General features: G+C 40.5%; 2 protein-coding genes across 3 annotated transcripts in view; one reads left to right on the top strand and one right to left on the bottom strand.

Moving 5' to 3' along the window:
- tmtc1 (transmembrane O-mannosyltransferase targeting cadherins 1) overlaps window positions 1-23,270 on the bottom strand; it is a 314,311-nt gene that overhangs the window by 259,353 nt on the left and 31,688 nt on the right. The window contains exons 3-6 of one of the 2 annotated variants that reach the window (XM_034290060.1): window positions 21,347-21,420; window positions 21,053-21,229; window positions 19,884-19,941; window positions 19,731-19,807 (exon numbers count right to left, since the gene is read on the bottom strand). In XM_034290060.1, the coding sequence (XP_034145951.1) occupies window positions 19,731-19,807; window positions 19,884-19,941; window positions 21,053-21,229; window positions 21,347-21,420 (386 nt within the window). The remainder of the gene's footprint in view (window positions 1-19,730; window positions 19,808-19,883; window positions 19,942-21,052; window positions 21,230-21,346; window positions 21,421-23,270) is intronic. The other variant, XM_034290061.1, reaches the window with a different exon arrangement.
- Window positions 4,645-6,349, top strand: LOC105020155 (E3 ubiquitin-protein ligase TRIM21). The gene has a single exon (XM_010886911.4). The coding sequence runs from the start codon at window positions 4,676-4,678 to the stop codon at window positions 6,347-6,349; it is 1,674 nt and encodes a 557-aa protein (XP_010885213.2). The 5' UTR covers window positions 4,645-4,675.

The following is a 23,270-nucleotide window of genomic DNA, read 5'->3' on the forward strand; positions in this document are numbered from 1 at the left end:
CAATAAAGGCACAATCTGGCTGGGCAATTTGCTGCTTGCTAATAGCAGTCTGCAGCTCTTCCATTGCTAGTTTAGCATTATCATCCGGTGGTATGTAGGTTGCAGTAACAACAATAGACGTAAACTCCCAAGGCAAGTAAAAAGGCCTGAACTTAATCATCAGGAACTCCAGATCGGTTGAGCAGTGACTCTGGGTTACGCTAGTGCCATTACACCATGCTTTGTTTACGTAAAAGCACAAGCCACCACCTCTGGTATTACCGGAGTCCACTGCTGTTCAATCAGATCTGAAGACAGCGCTTCCATCCGTCTCAATTACGTTGTGAGGTATGTTGCTGTGTAGCCACGTTTCTTAGAAAATCATGACGCTGCAATCCATAATCCCTTTTTGTGAGGTGATTCTTATTTTGTCCATTTTGTTCACCACAAACTGAACGTTAGCGAGGAAGAGGCTAAGTAGTGAAGGCCAATGGGGGATTAGCATTAGCCTTTCCCGGAGGCCACCACGCTTCCCTCGTCTTTGTTTATGGTCTTGACACGGTCTGCACCAATGCTCAGGTAGGTGGTACTGTACGTGTCAAATTAACATCTTCATGAATGGCAGGACCCAAGGTTTCCCAGCAGAACATTGCCCAAAGCATCACACTGCCTCCGCCGGCTTGTCTCCTTCCCATAGTGCATACTGGTGCCATGTGTTCTCCAGGTAAGTGATGCACACGCACCCAGCCATCCACGTGATGTAAGAGGAAACGTGATTCATCAGACGAGGTCACCTTCTTCCATTGCTCCGTGGTCCAGTTCTGATGCTCACATGCCCATTGTAGATGCCTTCAGCAGTGGACAGCGGTCAGCATGGATGGATGGAATGTTGGTCAGGGCTGCCTTGTCACATTGTGCTCTAGCAACTCCTTGTGGCAGGTCGGGCACCCACAAAGCTCAATTGTGGTTATTAGGCTGGGGAATGTGCTCCCCACAATTACATGTGAACAAGTATAACCCCATTTCCCAAAAAGTTGGAAAATGCATATAAAAACAGTATGCAATGATGTGCAAATTATTTATCCCTGTATTTTTAATAGAGAATAGTACAGAGGCAACATATCAAATGTTGAAACTGAGAAATCGTTTTGGAAGAATACATGCCCATTTTGAATTTGTTTAATTTTATTTGTATTTTTTTTTGGGACAGGGGCATGTTTACCACTGTGTTGCATCACCTCTTCCTTTAACAATACCCTGTAAGGGTTTGGGTCCTGAGGAGACCAATTGCTGTAGTTTTGCGACCGGACTCTGGATGGCAGCATATGTTGCTCCAAAACCTTCATATATTGTTTAGCATTAATGGAGCCTTCACAGATGTGCAAGTCACTCATGCCATGCACACTAATGCACCCCCATATCATCATGGATGCTGGCTTTTTAACTTTGCACTGATAACAAGCTGGGTGGTCCCTCTACTCTTTAGTTTTGAGGACGTGGCATCCATGATTAAAAAAAATATTTGTCAGACCACAGTACAGATTTCCACTTCTCATTCCATCTTAAATGAGCTTGGGTCCAGAAATGGTGGTGGCGGTTCTGGATCTTGTTTATATATGGTTTCTTCATTGCATGGGTGAGATTTAACTTGCATTTTTGAAAGCAGCGATGTACAGTGTTCACAGACAATGGATTTTGGAAATGAGCCCATGCAGTGATTTCCACTAAAGAAATGTGTCTGTTATGCAGTGTCGCCTGAACATCCCAGCCATCCCATACTGGTTTCTGGCTTTGTTCCTTACATACAGAGATTTCTCCAGATTCTCTGAATCTTTTAAAGATATTCTGTACCGTAGATGATGGGATATCCAAACTGTTCGCAACTTTATGAGAAATGTAAATCTTAAATTGTTGCACTATTTGCCCGCACAGTCTTTCACAGAGAAGTGAACCTCTCCCCAGCCTCACTTCTGATAGACCCATCCTCTCTGGACTGATCTTTTAATACCCAATCATGTTACTGACCTGTTGCCAATTGACCTAATTAGTTGTGGTATATTCCACATGGTTTCGTTTTTTAGCATTACACAACTTTTCCAGTCTTTTGTTGCCTCTGTCCCAACTTTTTTGAAACGTGTTGCTGGAATCAAATTTAAAGTGGGCATATATTTTTCAAGAAAACATTTAATTTCTCAGTTTCAACATTTAATATGTTGTCGTTGTACTATTTTCTATTAAATAAAGGGTTTAAATCATTGGCACATCATTGCATTCTGTTTTTATTTACATTTTATGCAGCGTCCCAACTTTCTGGAAACGGGGCTGTAAAAACTTTTTGGTTGAGCGAGCAGTGTAGAAACAGGGAATATGTACATCTTAATTTTAGACTATCTACCATCCTCTGTGGAGTGGTGGATATGAGGAAAAGCCTCATCACGAAATTGTGATGGGAGAAAATTGGGGTTGTTAGTTTTTTTGTAACATTGCTATAGCCAGTCGTTAATCCAACATCACAATCGCTATGTCAATGGACTGGTTTTCCGTTCTTTGAGGGACTTTCCAGACAGGCATCCTCTGCTACTTCTGGTAAGACAGTCAAGCAACTGGAATGACAGTGACTAGCTGCATTCCCCCCCCCATTTCTTCTGGCATTTATCCATGATAATGAGAATAATAATGTTGATGACTGACATTATCTTGCTTAAAAAAGGGTTTCTTATCGTCAGCACAGTGAGCCTCATTCACGGTAGCCTACAGCCAAGAAAATGTGCTCCTAAAAATGCAAATTAATGTTACAAGTTCAGACAGGCGCACAGCTAGGCTTATATTAACCCCTGCAGTACCAAACTGAACTCTAGCCTAGAATAAAGAATAAATCATTTCTATATATAAATACAAGGCATACACTCACCTAAAGGATTATTAGGAACACTGTGTTTGACCACCCCTTTCGCCTTCAGAACTGCCTTAATTCTACGTGGCATTGATTCAACAAGGTGCTGAAAGCATTCTTTAGAAATGTTGGCCCATATTGATAGGATAGCATCTTGCAGTTGATGGAGACTCATCAGACCAGGCCACATTCTTCCAGTCTTTAACTGTCCAATTTTGGTGAGCTCATGCAAATTGTAGCCTCTTTTTCCTATTTGTAGTGGAGATGAGTGGTACCCGGTGGGGTCTTCTGCTGTTGTAGCCCATCCGCCTCAAGGTTGTGCGTGTTGTGGCTTCACAAATGCTTTGCTGCATACCTCAGTTGTAACAAGTGGTTATTTCAGTCAAAGTTGCTCATCTATCAGCTTGAATCAGTCGGCCCATTCTCCTCTGACCTCTGGCATCAACATTCTGGATGTTTTTCCCTTTTCACACCATTCTTTGTAAACCCTAAAAATGGTTGTGCGTGAAAATCCCAGTAACTGAGCATATTGTGAAATACTCAGACCGGCTCGTCTGGCACCAACAACCATGCCACGCTCAAAATTGCTTAAATCACTTTTCTTTCCCATTCTGACATTCAGTTTGGAGTTCAGGGGATTGTCTTGACCAGGACCACACCCCTAAATGCATTGAAGCAACTGCCATGTGATTGGTTGATTAGATAATTGCATTAATGAGAAATTAAACAGATGTTCCTAATAATCCTTTAGGTGAGTGTAGGTGTCTTTGATAACCAATACAGCATTGCTAGGAACACTAGAATTCAAGCATACTGTACTGAACTCTGCTGTACTTAGCAGAACTGTACTTTATTGTACTTAACTATACTGCACTCTACCAATATCTACTTTAACTTACTGTATGAAATTGTAGTCTACTATGTCTTACTGTCATAGTTAAATAATTAAGTAAATATTAATTATTTGGTACTTATTAAACTAGGCCTATGTATTAATATGCTTTCTTTTTCTTTTTTTCTTACACATTTTTCCCAACATAAAACAAATGTCCCCTTAAAAATATTAAACAAAACAATGTACCAGTGGTAATTCTGTAAAATTACAGAATCGGTCTGAACACTTTTCCAATGCACTGTACGTTAAACTATCACAACTTTTGAACGAATCCAGTTACAAAAATATATAACTACAAGCCCTTGCTTATGTTATAGTGACTGTGTAAATGTTAATATTTTATGTAGGTGTTATTCTTGGCGTGACATTTAAAGGACATATTGAGATCTGGTAATGATCAGATTTTATAAAAGTCCACAGACAATGTCATGACAATATAAGCCTGCATCTTAGAACCAAGTGTAAACAAGGCTTAAAAGCAATTTAGAGGGTTGAGTTATGTAAAGGGTTAACTACATTCCAGGGTGTGAAAATTGGGTTGGGAAATTTTTTTTCCTTCTTTTTCTGAGGTGAAACTAAAGTAGAAATAGTTACAGGAGAAGACACTCTACAAGAATCTCGGTTAAACATCTTCAAATAGTGTCCAGGCTTGATTTTATTTGATTCGCAAACATTAAGAACAGAGACTGCATCCATACTTATATAAACAAGAAAGGTATGTAGAGATTTACATTAACGTAAACTGTACTGTGTTTTCTGTTATTTAACTTCTGTTTGTTAAACATTTCTTCAATGACAGATTTTGCATATCAATATCAGGAATAAAGTTTGATTAAGATCATCCCATAAGACAACTTTAAAGCTGAAACTATTAAGAACTAAATTACAGGAAATGCTTCAAATGTCATATGTTTGTCTTTGGTCTCTGTCTAGATATGGCAGCCTCAAGCAGTTTTCTGTCTGAAGAGCATTTCATGTGTTCAATCTGTCTAAGTGTGTTCATTGAGCCGGTCTCCACTTCATGTGGACATAACTTTTGCAAGGCCTGTCTCACAATGCACTGGGATTGCAATAATGTGTGCCAATGTCCCCTGTGTAAGGAGAAATTCAACAGGAGACCAGAACTTCGTGTCAATACGTTCATTTCTGAGATGGCTGCACAGATCAGGAAGTCAATTGAAGTCACTAGCATTTCAAATAAATGCAGTAACAAGCCTGGAGAAGTGTCTTGTGATATCTGCACTGGGACAAAGCTTAAGGCCCGGAAGTCCTGCCTGATGTGTCAGATCTCTTATTGTGAAACTCACCTGGAGCCTCACGAGAGAGTCGCAGCCTTAAAGAGACATAAAATGATAGACCCTCAGGACAACCTAGAGGACAGGATTTGTAAGAAACATGAAAGACTCTTGGAGTTGTTCTGTAGGACTGACCAGACATGTGTGTGTCAGTTCTGCACTGAGACAGACCACAAGACCCATGACAGTGTACCTCTAGAGGAAGAATGCGGAAAGAGAAAGGCTCAGCTTGAGAGGATAAAGGCAGAATTGCAACTGCTGATTAAGGAGCGATTGGAGAAGGTTAAGGAGATAAAATGTTCAATAGATCTCAGCAAGAGAGATGCAGAAAGACAGATATCAGTCAGTGTGCAGGTCTTCACTGCTCTGGTACACTCTATCAAGATAAGCCAGACTGAGCTCATTGAGGTGATTGAGAAGAAACAGAAAGCAGATGAGAGGCAGGCTGAGGTGCTAATTATAGAGCTGGAGCAGGAAATCACTGAGCTAAAGAAAAGAGGCACTGAACTGGACCAGCTCTTACACACCGAGGACAACTTCCATGTCCTCCGGAGCTTCCCATCCATTTGCACCTCTCCACCCACCAATGACTGGTCTGAAATCAGTGTTCACAGTGATCTGTATGCAGGCACTGTGAGGAGAGCTGTATCTCAGCTGAAGGAGACACTGAATAAAGACATGGAGAGTGGCGTGAAGGCATTTTGTGATGCTGAACTGAAGATGGTTCAGCAGTATGGAGTGGATGTGACCCTGGACCCTGATTCAGCTCATCCTGAACTTATCCTGTCTGATGACAGGAAACAAGTGAGAACTGGAGACGAAAGACAGAATGTCCCAGACAACGCAGAGAGGTTTGACATCTGTATTAATGTCCTTGGAATAAATAGCTTCTTATCAGGGAGATATTACTATGAGGTGATTGTTAAGGGAAAAACTAAGTGGGATTTAGGAGTGGCTAGACAGTCCATTAACAGGAAGGGGAATATCACTGTAAGCCCTGAGCATGGATACTGGACTGTGAGGTTGAGGCACGGGAGGACATACTCAGCCTCTACCTCCCCACCTATCCCCCTCTCCCTGAGAGAGAAGCCCCAGAAGGTGGGGGTGTTTGTTGATTATGAGGGGGGGCAAGTGTCCTTTTATAATGTAGAGGCCAGCTCACATATTTACTCTTTCACTGGCTGCACCTTCACTGAGAAACTTTATCCTTATTTCAACCCTTGTTTGAATGAAGGAGGTAAAAACTCTGCCCCTCTTATAATCTCTCCAGTCAGTCACACAGATTGAAAAGTCATTCTTAAAATGGCAACAAAAATTTATAATATAGGATTTTATAATATTTCACAATATGGTACCGTACTTAACCTCACAAATACATATACTATTTATTGAATAAGAAAACAATCAAATAACATTTACATGAAAACAGTTAGCAAATACTTTTAAAAAAATTTGAAAGGGAATATACACCATCCAAAACTCCAGTTCTCCCTGATACCATCCTGTGTCACACTGTTTGGAACTCCCTTGCCACGTTGTCTCTTTAACATAGCAGTGGTACATTCAGAGTGACTTACAGGACTAATTAGGATCAAGAGCACACCTTTCACATTATAATCCACCACTGGAAGATGTGCAAACAAATATAAACAATGTAATACAACCCTGTTTCCAAAACTGGTGGGATGCTGCATAAAATGCAAATTAAATCACAATGCAATAATGTGCAAATCATTTGTCCCTACATTTAATTGAAAATAGTACAAAGACAACATATCAAAAATGAGAAATGTTATTGTATTTGGTAAAAAACATGCCCATCTAGAATTTGATGCCAGCAACACAAAAAAAAATTGGGACAGGGGCATGTTGCATCACTCTGTTGCGTCACCTCTTCTTTAAAAAATTATCTGTAAGTGTTTGAGAACTGAGGAGAACAATTGCTGCAGTTTTGAAAGTGAAATGTTTCCCAATCATGCTTTATATAGGATTTCAGCTGCTCAACAGTCCGGGCTCTCCTTTGTCGTATTTTTCATTTCATAATGGCCAAATGTTTTCAATAGGGGACAGGTCTGGACTGCAGGCAGGCCAGTTTAGGACCCAGATCATTTTATATTTGTTGACAATATTCCAACCTTAAGCATTACCTAGTCCAAATGTTGCATGATTCCACTGTTTATATTTGTTTGCACGGCTTCCAATGCTGGCCATTTGTTTCCTATAGGCCTGTTGTTTATGTTTTTGTGGGTGACACTTTGATATGTTAATCATTTCTGCTGTTGAAGTCTATTGAAAGTGCTCAAGTTTGATCATAACGTTTCTGTTTGGCCTGTGGAATAAATATCAGCAAACATTAGATCAATAAAAAGCCCCAGTCACAGTCTCAATTTAATTGGTTTTAACAGAGGAGTTTAGATGGTGGGCTACTTGTGCTGGAAAACTGCTGTTTCAAGAGTACATTTTCTCTGTCTGTCTACAGGTCACAATAACAATGATTGACAGGCAATTTAAGATAAAATTCTTCAGTACAGACATTGGGTTTCACATGATATATTTAGACATTTATGAACAATAATTCCCCACCTCAATCAGTAAGGCATGAATAATTGAGAGAAGCAGTGTAATTCATATCACGGTAAAAAATCATTAAAAGGCCAAGTGATATCCATAACCAATTTATTCTCAACACCTCCTCAAATATCAAATTCATTTTGTGTAACATAACTGTCTTAACTACTGTTAAAAAATGTATAGACTTACATTTCCTAATCTCCAATGCTCACCACTTACTGTAGTGCGATATTCAGTACCGTAAGGAGATTTTGTGTAGTCAGGCCCTATTATGTATGCTGTCAATACATATGTTGTCTACCACCAGCAACACCTTTACAGTTCTGCATATATACAAATTTACCTAGCATATACAGGTGATTCTGATGACGTTGCATTCCATAAAATGTATGGCAATGCAATGTAACAGCTACAGCTGTGATCCAAGTATTGGCGGCCTTGCACTTTATTACAGAAAAAACATTTGTTCTAGACAAACTAAAAAATCTAAAACATTTATGCACATACTGTAAATATTCCATTAGACTGCAACAAAAGCACACATTTTAAATAAAGTACAAAATGTGTGCTTATTCCACAAATAAAATCTATTGCACATTCAAGTAGGTAAATATACGGTGAGGGGAAAAAAGTATTTGATCCCCTGCTTATTTTGTACGTTTGCCCACTGACAAAGAAATTATCATTCTATCATTTTAATGGTAGGTTTATTTGAACAGTAAGAAACAGAATAAAAACAAAAATACATATAAAAAATTTTGTGAATTGGGAAATAAGTATTTGATACCTCTCAATCAGAAAGATTTCTGGCTCCCAGGTCTTTTATACAGGTAACAAGCTAAGATTAGGAGCACTCCCTTTAAGAGTGTGCTCCTAATCTCAGCTCGTTACCTGTATAAAAGACACCTATCCACAGAAGCAATCAATCAATCAGATTCCAAACTCTCCACAATGGCCAAGACCATAGAGCTGTCCAAGGATATCAGGGACAAGGCTGAAATGGGCTACAAGACCATCGTCAAGCAGCTTGGTGAGAAGGTAACAACACTTGGTGCTCCATGCAAGACACGTGAAAGACTGAAATCCTGCAGCACCCAAAAGGTCACCCTCCTCAAGAAAGCACATGTCTGTCTGAAGTTTGCCAATAAACATCTGAATGATTCAGAGGAGAACAGGGTGAAAGTGTTGTGGTCAGATGAGACCAAAATCGAGCTCTTTGGCATCAGCTCAGCTCGCCGTGTTTTGAGGAGGAGGAATGCTGCCTATGACCCCAAGAACACCATCCCTACCGTCAAACATGGAGGTGGAAACATTATGCTTTGGGGGTGTTTTTCTGCTAAGGGGACAGGACAACTTCACTGCATCAAAGGGACGATTGACGGGCCATGTACCATCAAATCTTGGGTGAGAACCTTCTTCCCTCAGCCAGGGCATTGAAAATGGGTCGTGGATGGGTATTCCAGCATGGCAATGAACAAAAACACACAGCCAAGGCAACAAAGGAGTAGCTCATGAAGAAGCACATTAATGTCCTGGAGTGGCCTAGCCAGTCTCCAGACCTTAATCCCATAGAGAATCTGTGGAGAGAACTGAAGGTTCGAGTTTCCAAACATCAGCCTCTAAACCTTAATGACTTGGAGAAGATCTGCTAAGAGGAGTTGGACAAAATCCCTCCTGGTGGCCAAACCTGGTGTGTACAAACCTGGTGGCCAACTACAAGAAACGTCTGACCTCTGTGATTGCCAACAAGTGTTTTGCCACCAAGTACTAAGTCATGTTTTGCAGAGGTGTCGGATATTTATTTCACTCATAAAAATGCAAATCAATTCATAACATTTTTGATATGCGTTTTTTTTCTGGATTTTTTTGTTGTTATTCTGTCTCTCACTGTTCAAATAAACCTACCATTAAAATTATAGACTGAATTTCATTGTCAGTGGGCAAACGTACAAAATCAGCAATTTTTTTCCTCACTGTATGATTTCCAACAGGTGACTCTCTTTCACAGCAAAACTGAGTTACAGGTGAAAATATTTTATTCAACAAGTTGGAATTGAGATAAATACTCATTGTCCTGTTTTGTGTTACAGTGCATACCACAAGAGCATGGACAAAAAAAAGTATTGTCTGAGGAGGTCAGACATAAACCTTTTCTCAAGTTCTTCTACAGATCCTTGCTCCCACCGTACATAATGTGTTCAAGAAGTTTAAGAACCATGCCACTTTACCAGACCTCTCTGGAGAGAAAACTTGATAGGAGATTGCAGCAAAGAATTGTTTGAATGGTGGAGAAAGATGTTTTTATCAGACTTATCTAACTTCACTTGGCATAGAGCTTTAATACAAACACTGCAGTGGTGATCTCATGTACAACAAGCCTGTTCATTAAGCCAGACCTGCCAAACTTCAATCATTTTTATAAGTAGCACATCAGAGGCACTCTCAGCCCTTGATGTGCGACATCGACACAACTCTCATATCATGGGACAGGGTTGCCCAACCCTGTTCCTGAAGATTTACTGAACTGTAGGTTCTCTATCCAACTCAAATTTTTCACACCTGATTCTAATAATTAGCTGAATTAAAAGTTTTACTGGGTTAGTCACAAATGGCGTTCAAGAGAACCGTAGACAGTAGATGTCCAGGAACAGGGTTGAAAAAATTTAGACCACTGCAAAATGATCAGTTTCTCTAGTTTTACTATTCATAGGTATGTGTTTGTTTTTGATGTGTTTATTCTATAAACTACTGACAACATTACTCCCAAATTCCAAATAAAAATATTGCCATTTAGAGTATTTATTTGTAGAAAATAAGAAACTCAAATAAATATAAGTGCAAATAAGAAAACAAATTAATATACATTTTTCAACAACAAAATGCTAATGTTTTAACTTAGGAAGTTCAGAAATAATTATTTGGTGGAATAACCCACATTTTTTATCACAGCTTTCATGCGTCTTGGCATGCTCTACACCAGTCTGTCACAGTGCTGTTGGGTGAATTTATGCCACTTCTGGCACAAAAATTCAAGTAGCTCAGCTTTGTTTGATGGCTTGTGTCCATTGTCCTGTTGATCAAATTCCAGAGTTTTTCAGTGGGGTTCAGGTCTGGATATTGGGCTGGCCATGACAGGGTCTTGATCTGGTGGTCCTCCATCCACACCTTGATTGACCTGGCTGTGTGTCATGGAACATTGTCCTGCTGGAAAAAACGAATTCTCAGAATTAAAATCAGGTGTTCTTCCAGGTTCACCTTGTACTTCGTTTGACTCATGCGTCCTTCACAAAGACATATCTGCCCAATTCCAGCCTTGCTGAAGCATCCCCAGATCATCACCAAGCCTACAACAAATTTCACAGTAGGTGCGAAATACTGTGGCTTGTCTCCGTCTAACCATTATATGATGAGGTGTTGGGCATAGCTGAACATTTTACTTGTTAAAGAAGATGACCTAACTCCATTCCTCTACAGTCCAATCCTTATGGTCTTTTGCAAACTTCAGCCTGGCTCTTCTTTGCTTCTAATTGATGAAGGGCTTTTTTCTAGCTTTGCACAACTTCAGCCCTGCTCCTAGGAGCCTGTTTCGAAAGGTTCTCGCCATTGCGCTTTACCCCAGCTGCTGTTTGCCATTCTTTTTGTAGGTCACTTGATGTCATCCTACGGTTGTTGAGTGAAATTCGAATGAGTTGACAGTCATCTCGGTCAGTGGACAGTCATTTTTGCCCTCTGCCAGTCTGTAGCTTTGTTGTTCCCAATGTCTGTTCGTTGACCTTGTTCTTCTGAACCACCATCTTTGAACTTTTCAGGATGGAAGCAACCTGATGCTTACTGTATCGCTCTACCAGAAAAAGCCAGAATTGAACCCTTCTTTTCCTCACTCAAAGCTTTTCTTTTCAACTCCTTTGTCATGCTGAATAGTTATTATTTTATTCAAATTACCTTTGAGGTACTACTTGCTTTGTTTTTGCCTTCCAGCTGGTCCTATTGCAAGAGAATAGTGATGACCACAGCAATGGTTTTTATGTTTCCTCGTTAAATTAGATTTGGTTCAGGTAATCACAGAATCAGTACCTCATTAAGTAAAATGAGGTGTGCCTGTGTTGGAATTGAACAGACACTGGAATGGAATGGCTGCCATACATGTAGAGATGCTGAAGAATTGGTCTCGTAATTTTTTCCAGAGCTGTATAATATACACGTAGTTGTATTTTGACATTTGTGATATAACAAAGTGTATACATTTAGCCGGGTGACAGTAATAAAAGGACAGAGTTGATGAAGATAGTTGAGAGACAAACAAGAAAATCTGATGGAGGAATTGAACCAGGGTCAAAAAGCTTTACATTCTTAGTCAGGAACGTTACTAATAGTCCACGGGATCTGTTAAAGAAAACAAGTTTGACCATCTCAATTAGATTTTAGCCAAACTACATTGTGGGTAATATAACTTAATTAATGGAACTGAAGAGTGTTCCTGTGAATCCCAAACAAAAGCCATGTGGCCCGATGCACATTTTTGAATGCATGAAAGGGCAGCTACACGTTGACTTCGGAATGAACCTTTGTTTGCCTGAAAATGGTGGATTGTGATTTGTGAGACTAGTGTGGAATCTGATCATTAACAATTACAATATGAATGTATGTTTCATTGGAAGTGAATGTGCCTAGATAATGAGAACAACAGAAACCTCTCTGTTTAGATTATCTCTCTGCAGGTTGTGGTCTAATGACCAAAGGAATGTTTACAATGGCCATTTGGCAAGGGAGTTACTGTCTTGGAAACCTGATCTTTGCTAGGTAGACACACTCTTCAATGTGTATATATCAGCTTGTAACTAACATTACAGTGAGAAGAGATTGACTGAGATGAGATTGATGTTGTGTAAGGAAGACCAGGTCTGTAACCTCATGAACAAGACTTTCTAATGCTGCAATAAATATTATACTTTCTCTCTCCCTTGACAAATGGGTATTCGAGAAATATTACAACGACTATACGAAACGGACGATTTCTAACACTAGCAAACAGGGAGGAGACTAGCAAAGCACTGAAAGCAGCCCTGGTGACTGTTTATTGCTGAGCAGTCAAAGCTGGTGATTTGTATAATGAAACGTTTGAAAACATTGACTCCTTCGCAAGTCTGAAATGTGCTGCTCAACTTCGTGTGGCATTGCTCGCTAGTCCTTGCTACATTGTCACTGGAATTTAATGGGAATGGCGCTTTCTCAGCACATGCTGTGTATCTGTGTATTATGCCCATGAGGAGATTTTTGGTATTGATGACAAGGTCCATTGCAGAAAAGAAATGCCTTTGCTTTATTTCTGCAATTCGCTTCACACACCTTAATAATATTACGATACAATTATTGCGATTGAATATTGCATTATATTACGTCTATTCACTTTTCAAATTGCTTATATTTTCGCATTGATAATTATACACAAAAGGACAATACTGCTAAAATGTATAATAAAGTTGGGCCTTTATTTGAACAAAAGCCAAGCCTACAACATAGTATGATAAAAAGCAGCTAGTCAACAGATATTATGCAGCATTCTTGAATTTTATATTTTGTTTTACAGTATATTAAGACATGCAGTTTTAGGTAAAAAAAAAAGAAAGAAAAAAAGCCAGTACATGCAACATAAATGAAACGTTCAGTTGAGGAACCAGGAGCTGGAAGATAATGTAACTCAATGCATATGAAATATATATTGGCCTATAAAAAAAATATATATTCTATACGCCGCGATGAATGTATTCTAGGAAATGTTCAGGAGACTCTACAGAATGATTATATGCAAAAAAAAATCAAGGGGCACTGTGTATTTGCAATTGTTGCTGGTGTTTTACTCTGCCCACCCCATTGGCCACAAAAAAAAACTATTCTATATGCCGCAGTGAATGTATTGTAGGAAATGTTCAGGATATAATTACTCTATCCACTCTCCTGAACATTTCCTACAATACATTCACTGTGGCGTATAGAAAAAATTGGGGGGAACATGTCCCACTCATCTATAATGAAATCTACGCCACTGGTTAAATGTAAAACTGGGCTAATGATAGCATAGGTCCATAGTGGCTGTTTCCATTCAGCAATTTTTGTGTCCATTGTGGTGCATTGTCGGCATACGTCATACAGATGCAAACTTCATGTGTGGTTGTTTTGTAATATGAGAAATATTTGTGCCATTACACTGACACTGAGTTAATATAATAAGCTAACCTACTATATTTCATTTAAACCCACTTATTCCTTCCTACATGAAACACTGAGAAAAACATAATATCCACTTGGCTACAATATGTTTGCTATGACTTCCCATATATCTTAATTATGCTGTGGAACACTGTTTTAAATATGTTACTTGGGATAGAAAGCTTTTGGCATAACCTCAAACATAGCTAAGTGTTTAAAACAGACAACTAACGCTACAGGCTGATCACTAAACATAACCATTTGGAATTCTGATCAAGCGAAAGCGAGGGCAAAGCGTGCGTAAAAATGGGACAAAAAGGAAATAAAACTAAAACCAAGCGATAACAATTATTCTTTTTTATAGTTCTCTTTTGTTTGGCGATACAGGACAGCACCTCACTTACAACGACAGGAAACAATATTTTGTGAGGTGCAATGGCAAACGAACACAACATATACACAACTGATGTGAGTGGAAACAGGTGCATCCTCTGGGAGTGCTGTTGCCATCACTCTCCGGCTGGTGGTTAGTACACTGGCGAGGTGGAGAGCTGGATACGAAGAGGAGCTGCGGTGCCATGCAGAGCAGGCGTCACAGGAGTAGGGAGATATCCCTTTATTGCGAAGTATCATCTCTGTTTTATGAACATTAATTTCCAGAGCATATTAATGGCGCCAGTTCTGGAGCGATACAACATGATTAAGATACAGGTTGTCATTCATAGTTTCCCCTTCAAGAAAAAGGCCAAATCATGTGCATATTTGAATAAGATGAACAAATTATCTTTGATCATAATTGTATTGGTATAGATAGAGAACAGGTACAAAAAAAAACACACCCTTAAGGTGCCCCAGTGTTTAAATCCAACTGTCCTCATACCCTTAGCAGAGACTTTGTGGTTGGTTGGAGTGGAACTCACCAATCCCTAGAAAGAGAATACACTCCCAAGTCAATGTGCCTTTGTAGGAGAATGTGTTTTCATGGAGTTAAAAGCAGAACTTAAATCTAAAAAGCAAACTCTTGGGTTGCAGGAGAAGTTTGGCAAAAGTGTTGTATAATGTTAGATTTGCATCCTCTGTACCTCTGTGACTTTTCCAGACTGTATGCATTTCTTTAAGTTTACCTACCTTGTAAGGCTTCAGTGAGTTGATCATACTTTCATGTACTCTTCCATACACACTGGTCAATTTGCCTGCATAATATTATTTCATCATCCCTATTTACAATGTCATTCATTAACAATGTAGGCATTTGTGTTTATCTTTCATAGGATGATTGGTCTTTTCTTATTAACATATCCATCTCATATGGAAAAATTTAATAACAATCTTACATGTTGGCTCAGGTATATGATCTAGCAACCTCTTTATATGTAATCTGTTACCACCAAAACCTAATCCCTGACTGTCCTGAAGTTTCAGTGTAAAAGTGTCCAACATCATAAAATACAATAATCCAAAATCAATCTTGTTTGTGTTTTTGCTGCCATAAGTATTACCTACAAACTTGCCCACACATGGAATTCAGATATATAAAGAAAAAACTATATGTAGTGTATTTGAAATGTTTCAGGATGAACATCTTGTATGATTGTTTTTCATTTTTTTCCATTGGGCTATTATTTTTCTGTCCCTGTTGCAATACAAAACTGCTGTTTCACTTTTTATTCAGTATTGCTTCTTTTAGTGAGAGGGACAGTTCCAACAGGGATACATTTGTATTCATAAAAATCATTGGTTTCAATATACATAATTACCTAAATCCCTTTTTAAACACTGGACGTGAATCTCTTTGTAGCAGGCTAAAAGGCTTTTTGCTTTTTAATGATTTCAAGTTTCAAGTAAATGCTATGATATTTTATATTTGTCTTCCAATTTAACAATAGCTATATATATAAACAGGCTTTTTTGTCAAATCCCAGATTTCTCCAAGAATAAATATATACATGAATATGTAAATTGCCAATTTCTTTTGTGAATGGATATGGATAATATTCCCATATGGATAGGTGTTTGGCTCTCAATGGTTTCAGAATATATTTTTCAGTAACTTCAAGTTCTTTGTCTCTAAAAGTCAACAGTTGCAAAGGTTGTTACAGTTTTCAATGATATAAACACAAAGCACATACACTTTGCCAATGCTCTTTTGATACCTCATAGCAAGCTTTGACCCATAATTTAGGATATTATCAAAGTTGAGGATTCAAGAAAAAACTTGAGTCATTGGCATACACTGGTCCTTTCTGTAACATCTGCTCCGCGTGGCACAGCGGTTCTCCCTCCCCTCCGACGGTCAGCCTCGCCAGCATACTAACCACAGGCTAGAGACTGATGGCAGCAGCACTCCCTGAGGACGCACCTGTTCCCGAGGTCTAATCAGTTGTTCATTTAAGTTTGATTCACCATTGCACCCCATGGATTATTGATTGTTGCTAATGTGAGTTACAGATCTGTAGATATTCTAGCCACAGTTTAGATACCATTTGCTCTTTATTCCTGGTTATGGTTTTCCTTCATTTTGCCTCACCTTTCTACCCACTTGCCATACTCGCATGTCACACTTTCAAAACCATAGAATATTTAATAGGTTTAACAATAAGTAGCCAAAGTCCATTATTTATTATGATAGATAATATCATGCTGACTTCTGCAAAAATAGCAGAGAAATTCAGGGAAAGCAGAACCACTTCTTACACCACCAACAGTAAGCCACAGAGTATCTACTGACTTGGTCAGTGGTCCTCCCCTAATGAATTAAGAACAGTCACTGCCTCTTATTGAACACACACTGTTGTAAATGTAGGAGATTAACACACACACACACACACACACACACACACTGACAAACCCACTGACCGACACCACATTGTGGAAAGTGTTGTTCTACAGAATTATGGAGGGATCTCCTTAGACAGGCATATGCTTTCCATCTAATACCATACAGCGCGCGCATGCACGCACACGCACACCGGATCTCTGTCTGAATGTTTTTCAAGCAGAGGGCCCAGTGTGTGATGGGCCTCTCATATCTCCTATCCTTCTGTAAACATGCCTGGAGGAGATTATCTGGCAGAGCTGGTACGGACATAATGGAGCTGAAGAAGGGTAACAGGGAGACAGGGAGATTATAATCATAGTGGCACTGACTGTATTTCAAATGGCTCCCTATTCACTACAAAGATGGAGGACTCCCAACGTAATGTCTAGTCTGCTCATAGTGAAACCTGTCATAGTGATGTCTCTGTTTTCTGTTGTGTTAACATTCATGAAGTCCAGTTAACTAAATATAAGTCTGCATGTGAAAATATTAACATACAGTAAAAACTTTAGTGTGGCTAGACCCCATGTATGTCTGGACCCCACACCCTCTCTCAGTCCCTAGTATTTAAGATGCTATAGTTTGTGTCCGGGGGACTAAGGTCAGTCCCTCCTGTCTCGGTCCCAATATTGTGTGTTGCATTCGTTTCTGTGACTTGGGATTAGGGTCAGTTTGAGTTATATGCTGACATGTCCTGTTCGATCTAAAGAATGCTTCCACTACATTCTCTGGGGTTCTCAGGAGAACCTGAGGCCCTGAACTGGTGTAACGGTGAAGCGTATACACACCACATAGCGATGAAAGGGTTAACACATCTGGAACGTAAATTTGATCGGCTGCTCCCCAGCTGCGTGAGTTTGCCATGCATGGGTGCCAAAGAAAATGATGGAGGGGGGAGAAAAACCCTCAAACAAACAAAATCATACTTTTGATGAGACATTTACAGAGAAATCATGTAAATACTGCACAGCCCCTGCCCATTTGTCTTGGGTACTGGGGGTGTTACTGACAATACAGGGTAATAATCCATCTAAAAAAAAACAAGCTCTAACACACCACCAGGACAGACACAGGAGAAGGATAGGATGGCTATCACTCTTTCTGTATTGGGTTGCCAAACAGGCCAGAAAACTGTGCCCCGATGAGCTCTCATTACAGAGAAGAGACAGGACATGCACACACACAATGTTTTTCTCAATCTCCTTAATTTATTCACTCCCTATCTATCAAAATCTCTCACCCATCATGTCCCCCTCAACATCAGTTAGTCCAGCACGTATAACAGCTGTTGGTGTTAAACTCTTAAATCTCCCTGTCGCATCAAAGTTGAGCTGTGCACGGGATGAGCCTGGGTTGAGATCAAATTCATCCGTAACATATCCCAAACTTATCACTAAACTTTAATCTCTAAAAAGCATTGAAAATGCATAATGACAGCTGCTGCAGTGCAGAACAACAGGTAAACAGAGGAAAGTGGAGGGGAGAAGTAGGAAGAAATATGAAGTAGCTGAAAAGAAAAGGAGCGTGAAAGAGAGGAAAAGGGATGAGAGAAGGAGGAGAGGAACAATGGGATAGAAAGATGGAGAGATAAATCTAGAGACGGATTAATGAGAAGCAGGAACTGGGTGTGACTTTTGGCTGGGAATGTTGTTGGATCTTCCTCGCTGAATTCCTGAGATTATCCGCATTTCCTGTGCCCTGGCATCAAAGGCCGTACAGAGAAAGGAGTGGATGGAAAAGGAGTGTTTACACCAAAACCTCTACCTCTCCACTTCCTCCATCTATCTCTTTGTAAAGGCATATCAATTAAATTCAATATACTTCACTGACCTGGAAAGTTAGGTAACTTACTTGTCAAAGTAAATACAGAATAACAGTAACAGCAGACAGGCAAGAATAATGATTACATAAAACCATTTTACTATTGACAGCTGGTACAGCAACAATAGTAATGAGAATAGTAGGAACATACAATATAAATATTAAAATGGAATGCTAGTAATTAAATCACAAAAACCTCAAGGCATGATTTTTTTTTTTATCATTACCTGTCCCTCATATTGTGGAAGGAGGCCACATAATTGGCTTCAAAATGTACAGATTAATTTTTTCACGCATTACATTAGATAAATCATAAAAGCAGAAGTATCTCCATATCCTGTCTGCTCTCTTTCAATTTTTCTGCATTCTCAGGACCCTCTCTTCTCTCTCTGCTCCTGCATTTGGAGTTCCCGACCCAAACAACTTTTATCTGCTCCATCTATTTATGCTGGGTACACACACGCACGCACGCACACACGCATGCATGCACACACGCTTTCAGGAAAGAATACATGCTGGGAAGGCGGTCCTAATGAGAGATACCTTTTTCTACACTGCGCATACCAAACCTCAGGCAGAGAGTAAGAAAGAGCATGATAGTAGCGAAGGGAAAAGAAGGAAAAGGAAAGGGAGAAAGAGAGAGAATTTGAATGAAATATAATTGAAATATAATGTAACTGAATGGCTGGGCAGGTTAAGAAGGATAAAAAACAAAAGTAAACATCTTATATAAAAAGGGGATTACAGATTTAAATATTTACATTGTATTATATAATTTCAATGACTACGCTGACCATTTTTCCAGGAATTGAAAGGGATAGAGACAGAAAGAAAGAGATAGAGAGAACATAGTGAAAGCAATTGAGAGAGTGGGAGAGAAGAAAGGCAGTGCTTGTCTCGGCTGGTTGAGATAGCACTCAGGGGAGAAACAGCTGACACTGATGATGCCCCAGGCTTGTCTCTGGGGTTCTGACATACTGCAATGACAGGATTACACAAGCCCTCCACCAAGACTGTTGCAGCTGACACAAATACAAGAGAAACACAGGTGTGCACGAGGCCACATACAAACACATACACAATAAAGACCACACACACTCCCACATATCAGCTTCTCTCTCCTTCTCTTTTTCCTTCCTTTCATACCTCCATCTCCCCCTTCCATTCCTTCCTTTCTCTCTCTCTCTCCCTCCCTCCATCATTCTGATCCAAGTTAATCTCTCTCCATCATGTTATGTTATGATGTCATACCCGCACTCTTGAGATGGTGGTAAGGTTGGCGTGTGCTCATGTGGTGAGTGGCAGATGATACTGTTGATGGACCTGGTCTGGGTGAACAAGACAAGAGTCTAAGCCCAGGATCAATGCTTTGTTTGGGGCATAACTCTAAACTGCAGAGCTTACTGGTGGTTGTTGGATTGTAGGAGCTCCACACAAGAAACAGGGCTGGTTAGGGCAGTGTCTGTGAAAGAAGAGGCTGGAGTGTTTGCAAGGCAGTTTGGTGGTCGCTGGACATATGGCACTCATACCGGAGAAGGCAGGGAGCTGGGTGGTGGCCCAGACACTATGCCTTTTTGTGGGCATTATGCTAGGCATTCTGCTGTGGCTGTAGGAGGCTAAAGTCACATGTGTAGTTTGTGTTTGCTTTCTGGCTGACAACACAGAGCCATGCTGCCTGCCGTGGATGGAGGGACGGACGGACGGACACACACACACACACACACACACACACAGCACTGGGCCAACACAGCTGCTTGGATGTGTGTGTGTGTGTCAGGAATGGAAATGGAAGTTGTTTCTCAAGTAACTAGCATCAGGGCAGTGACTGGAAGTCTATATTAACAGCATGTTAGCACGTTAGTCGAGCAAACACAAAGAGACAACAACCAAATAATTATGGAAGACGTATGTTTACACACAGCGAAAAAGGATAATGATGAAAACACACTCTCAAAACACACTTAGAAACACATTTACTCTCTCAAACACACACAAGCCAGTGACAGATGCTTACCCTTTAGCACACAACAATGACGCACACACAAATACACACAGCAGCAGACCTCCATAGAAGCCCCCAGGACACATCCCCCTTGCAGTAAAACCTTTTCATGTGCTATCACAGAGGCCAGCACACTCGACGTAGGCTAATTCCAGCTCATTCCAAGACAGCTTAGACCGCATGGGGAGGAAGCCCCAAAAAACATCTGACCCTGGCTTTGGCAGGATGGACTAGAAAAAGAACAACCATAGACAAATTCACACACACTATTTCTGTACAGCCTTGTCGCTCTCAGTATCTGAGCATGTTGTACTAAAATCTTCTGTCATTTGTACCCCATGGTCAGATTTACTATTTCCATATAAACATCTGGACATTATATTACTATTGTTGTATGCACATTGTATCTCTCTGTTAGGCAGGCTAGTTCATTAGAAGATCAGCCAAAGTGTGGAGGAGAAATCCTAGTATTAACGGTTATGAATGTGTGTTTCATAACCGGACAGACAGACAGACAGACAGACACACACACAGACAGACAGACAGACAGACAGACAGACAGTTGACTTACAAGAGGAGGGGCTTGCGGCAGAGGACCAGGGCGTCATAGAGTACACACACCCCAAAGACAGTTATGCCTGTCTCCTTGACCAGCATGGCACAGGTCCCCAGCAGCATGCTGGCACCCAGTGCCCACCCAGACACCGTGTAGGGCAAAGAGTCTGCAGAACCACACACACCTACACTCCTGGAAGAACAGAGTGATGAGGGGTGAGAAAAAGCAATGTGAAGTAATAAGCATAAAATACAAAGAAACAATCCCCTCTTTAGCATAGAGAAAAAGAAGCGGTCAGGGTTTTCTTACCTAATATAGGAGAGAAAGGCTAGGAGGAACAGCAAGCAGGCCAAGACGTCCGCTCTGCCCACAATACCAGACACCTGCAACACACACACACACAAACACACACACACACACACACACACACCTTTAATCCTCTGGCTCAGATGGTGTGACGCCCAAGCCTTGTTGACTACTAACACAGTGGGCTTCCAATCAGGGAGAGGTCCAAGTTTATTTTGTTGTTAGGTTACACAGCAACCCACATCCTCAATGTAAGGTCAATGTAATGTTTTTTTTAAATCCTATATTTTCCCGTAAAGTGTAAGAGTGTGGAGAAGAGGGAGAGAGAACGGGAGTGAAAGAACCCGGAAAGATAAGTCAGATTTTGACAAATGAACATGGTCAGAAGGGAGTTGTGAGATGCCATAAATCTCATAACCTCCAAATATGAGAGATGGTGCGAGGTCACTAGGAAGAGAAGACATACTGTAGATTGATTGCCACCCTCCTGAGAGTTGGCAAATGTAACAGCCTGTCCTAGAACCTTTCAATACACCTAGCAAGCCGGTCAAACTCTGTCAATGTTTGTGTGTGTGTTTTTGTGTGAGTATGTGTGTATATGCGCTTGTGTGTTACAGGGGGAACATAGGGTGGAGCCTGGAATGTTTAATTCATGAGGATAATGAGAAGAGTCTTCTGCCAATTCCGGTGCTCTCGCTCTCTCACCTCTCTTCCCTCTCAAGTCACCACTCTCTCCCTCACCCCATTCATCCTCCACTTCCCCTATCTCTGTTCCTCTTTTTCTCCTTTCATCCTTCAGCCTGCCTTCCACTGTGACGGAAGGTGAATCAGCATTGTCATCTCAGCGCGCACGCACACAAACGCGCACACACACACGCACGCACACCTCTAGTCTTATCCATGTAAAACAAATGCAGTGTATCAGTCTGTGTGTGTCTGTTGGTGGAGAGAAACACACATCTCCCCTTCGAGAGCATTCTGCGCCACACCCCTTAAGGGCTGCAGCTGTTTCTAATAGAAGGTGGTTTAGAGACACACCCTACATCTGGAGCTGTCTTACAAAACATTGTGTGGATTTACAATGTGTGTGTGTGTGTTCGTTCGTTCATTTGGTCTCTCTGGAGCCTCATAACCTCATAACCCTTCCTAGCATGAGGCACGGCTTCAGGCAAGAGAGTTCCTTAAGATTACAACTCAAGAGAACGCCCCCGAGTGGATGAATTAAACACACTATCCACTATCCTAACAATATGCAGACCTACAGTAGAGAACAGTAAATGGCCTTGTCCAAGCCCGAACAGACCAAAAAACGCTCATCCTTTTTTTTTTTTTTTTTTTTTTAAATTGTGTCCACACACTGACAAATTGTTAAGCTGGCCACACAAACACAGTTTCCCTAATTCTAGTCAATTTCATTGTCCAGCTGCATTTCCTTAACTCTAAACTATCACCTGTACGGTCCAAACACACACAAACATACACCCTCTGTGAAATACGTCTGGTCCAATATGTACGGCCAGTACAACTTTGTGACATTGGAGCACACAGACAGTCATTTGGCTCCCCACATGATCCACCCAGCCTTCTCAGCCACACATCATTGAGAGGAGATGAGAGTCTGATGAATAGAGAGCTTTCAGTTCAGTTTTGAACAGCACCTCCTTTCAATAGCTGTGATAGATGAAAGACTGCCTCTGTATGGTGGCCATATTGGATAGGGAGACAGAGACAGTTTAAGGCCCCTTCGTGTAGAAGTAGGATGAGGGATTGACTACATAATCTGTGTTAAGGATTACATAATTCTATTCGGCTATTGCTCAGAAGGTCCAAACGTAGTCACTTACTGTTTTAACCCAACCCTTCCGAATTGGAGTGGTGCAGGGTAATGTGGCATTGAGTGCCCAGGGACCAATTAGGGTTAAATGTC

This window comes from Esox lucius, chromosome 23, assembly GCF_011004845.1.
Source record: "Esox lucius isolate fEsoLuc1 chromosome 23, fEsoLuc1.pri, whole genome shotgun sequence".
NCBI classification, from domain to species: Eukaryota; Metazoa; Chordata; class Actinopteri; order Esociformes; family Esocidae; genus Esox; species Esox lucius.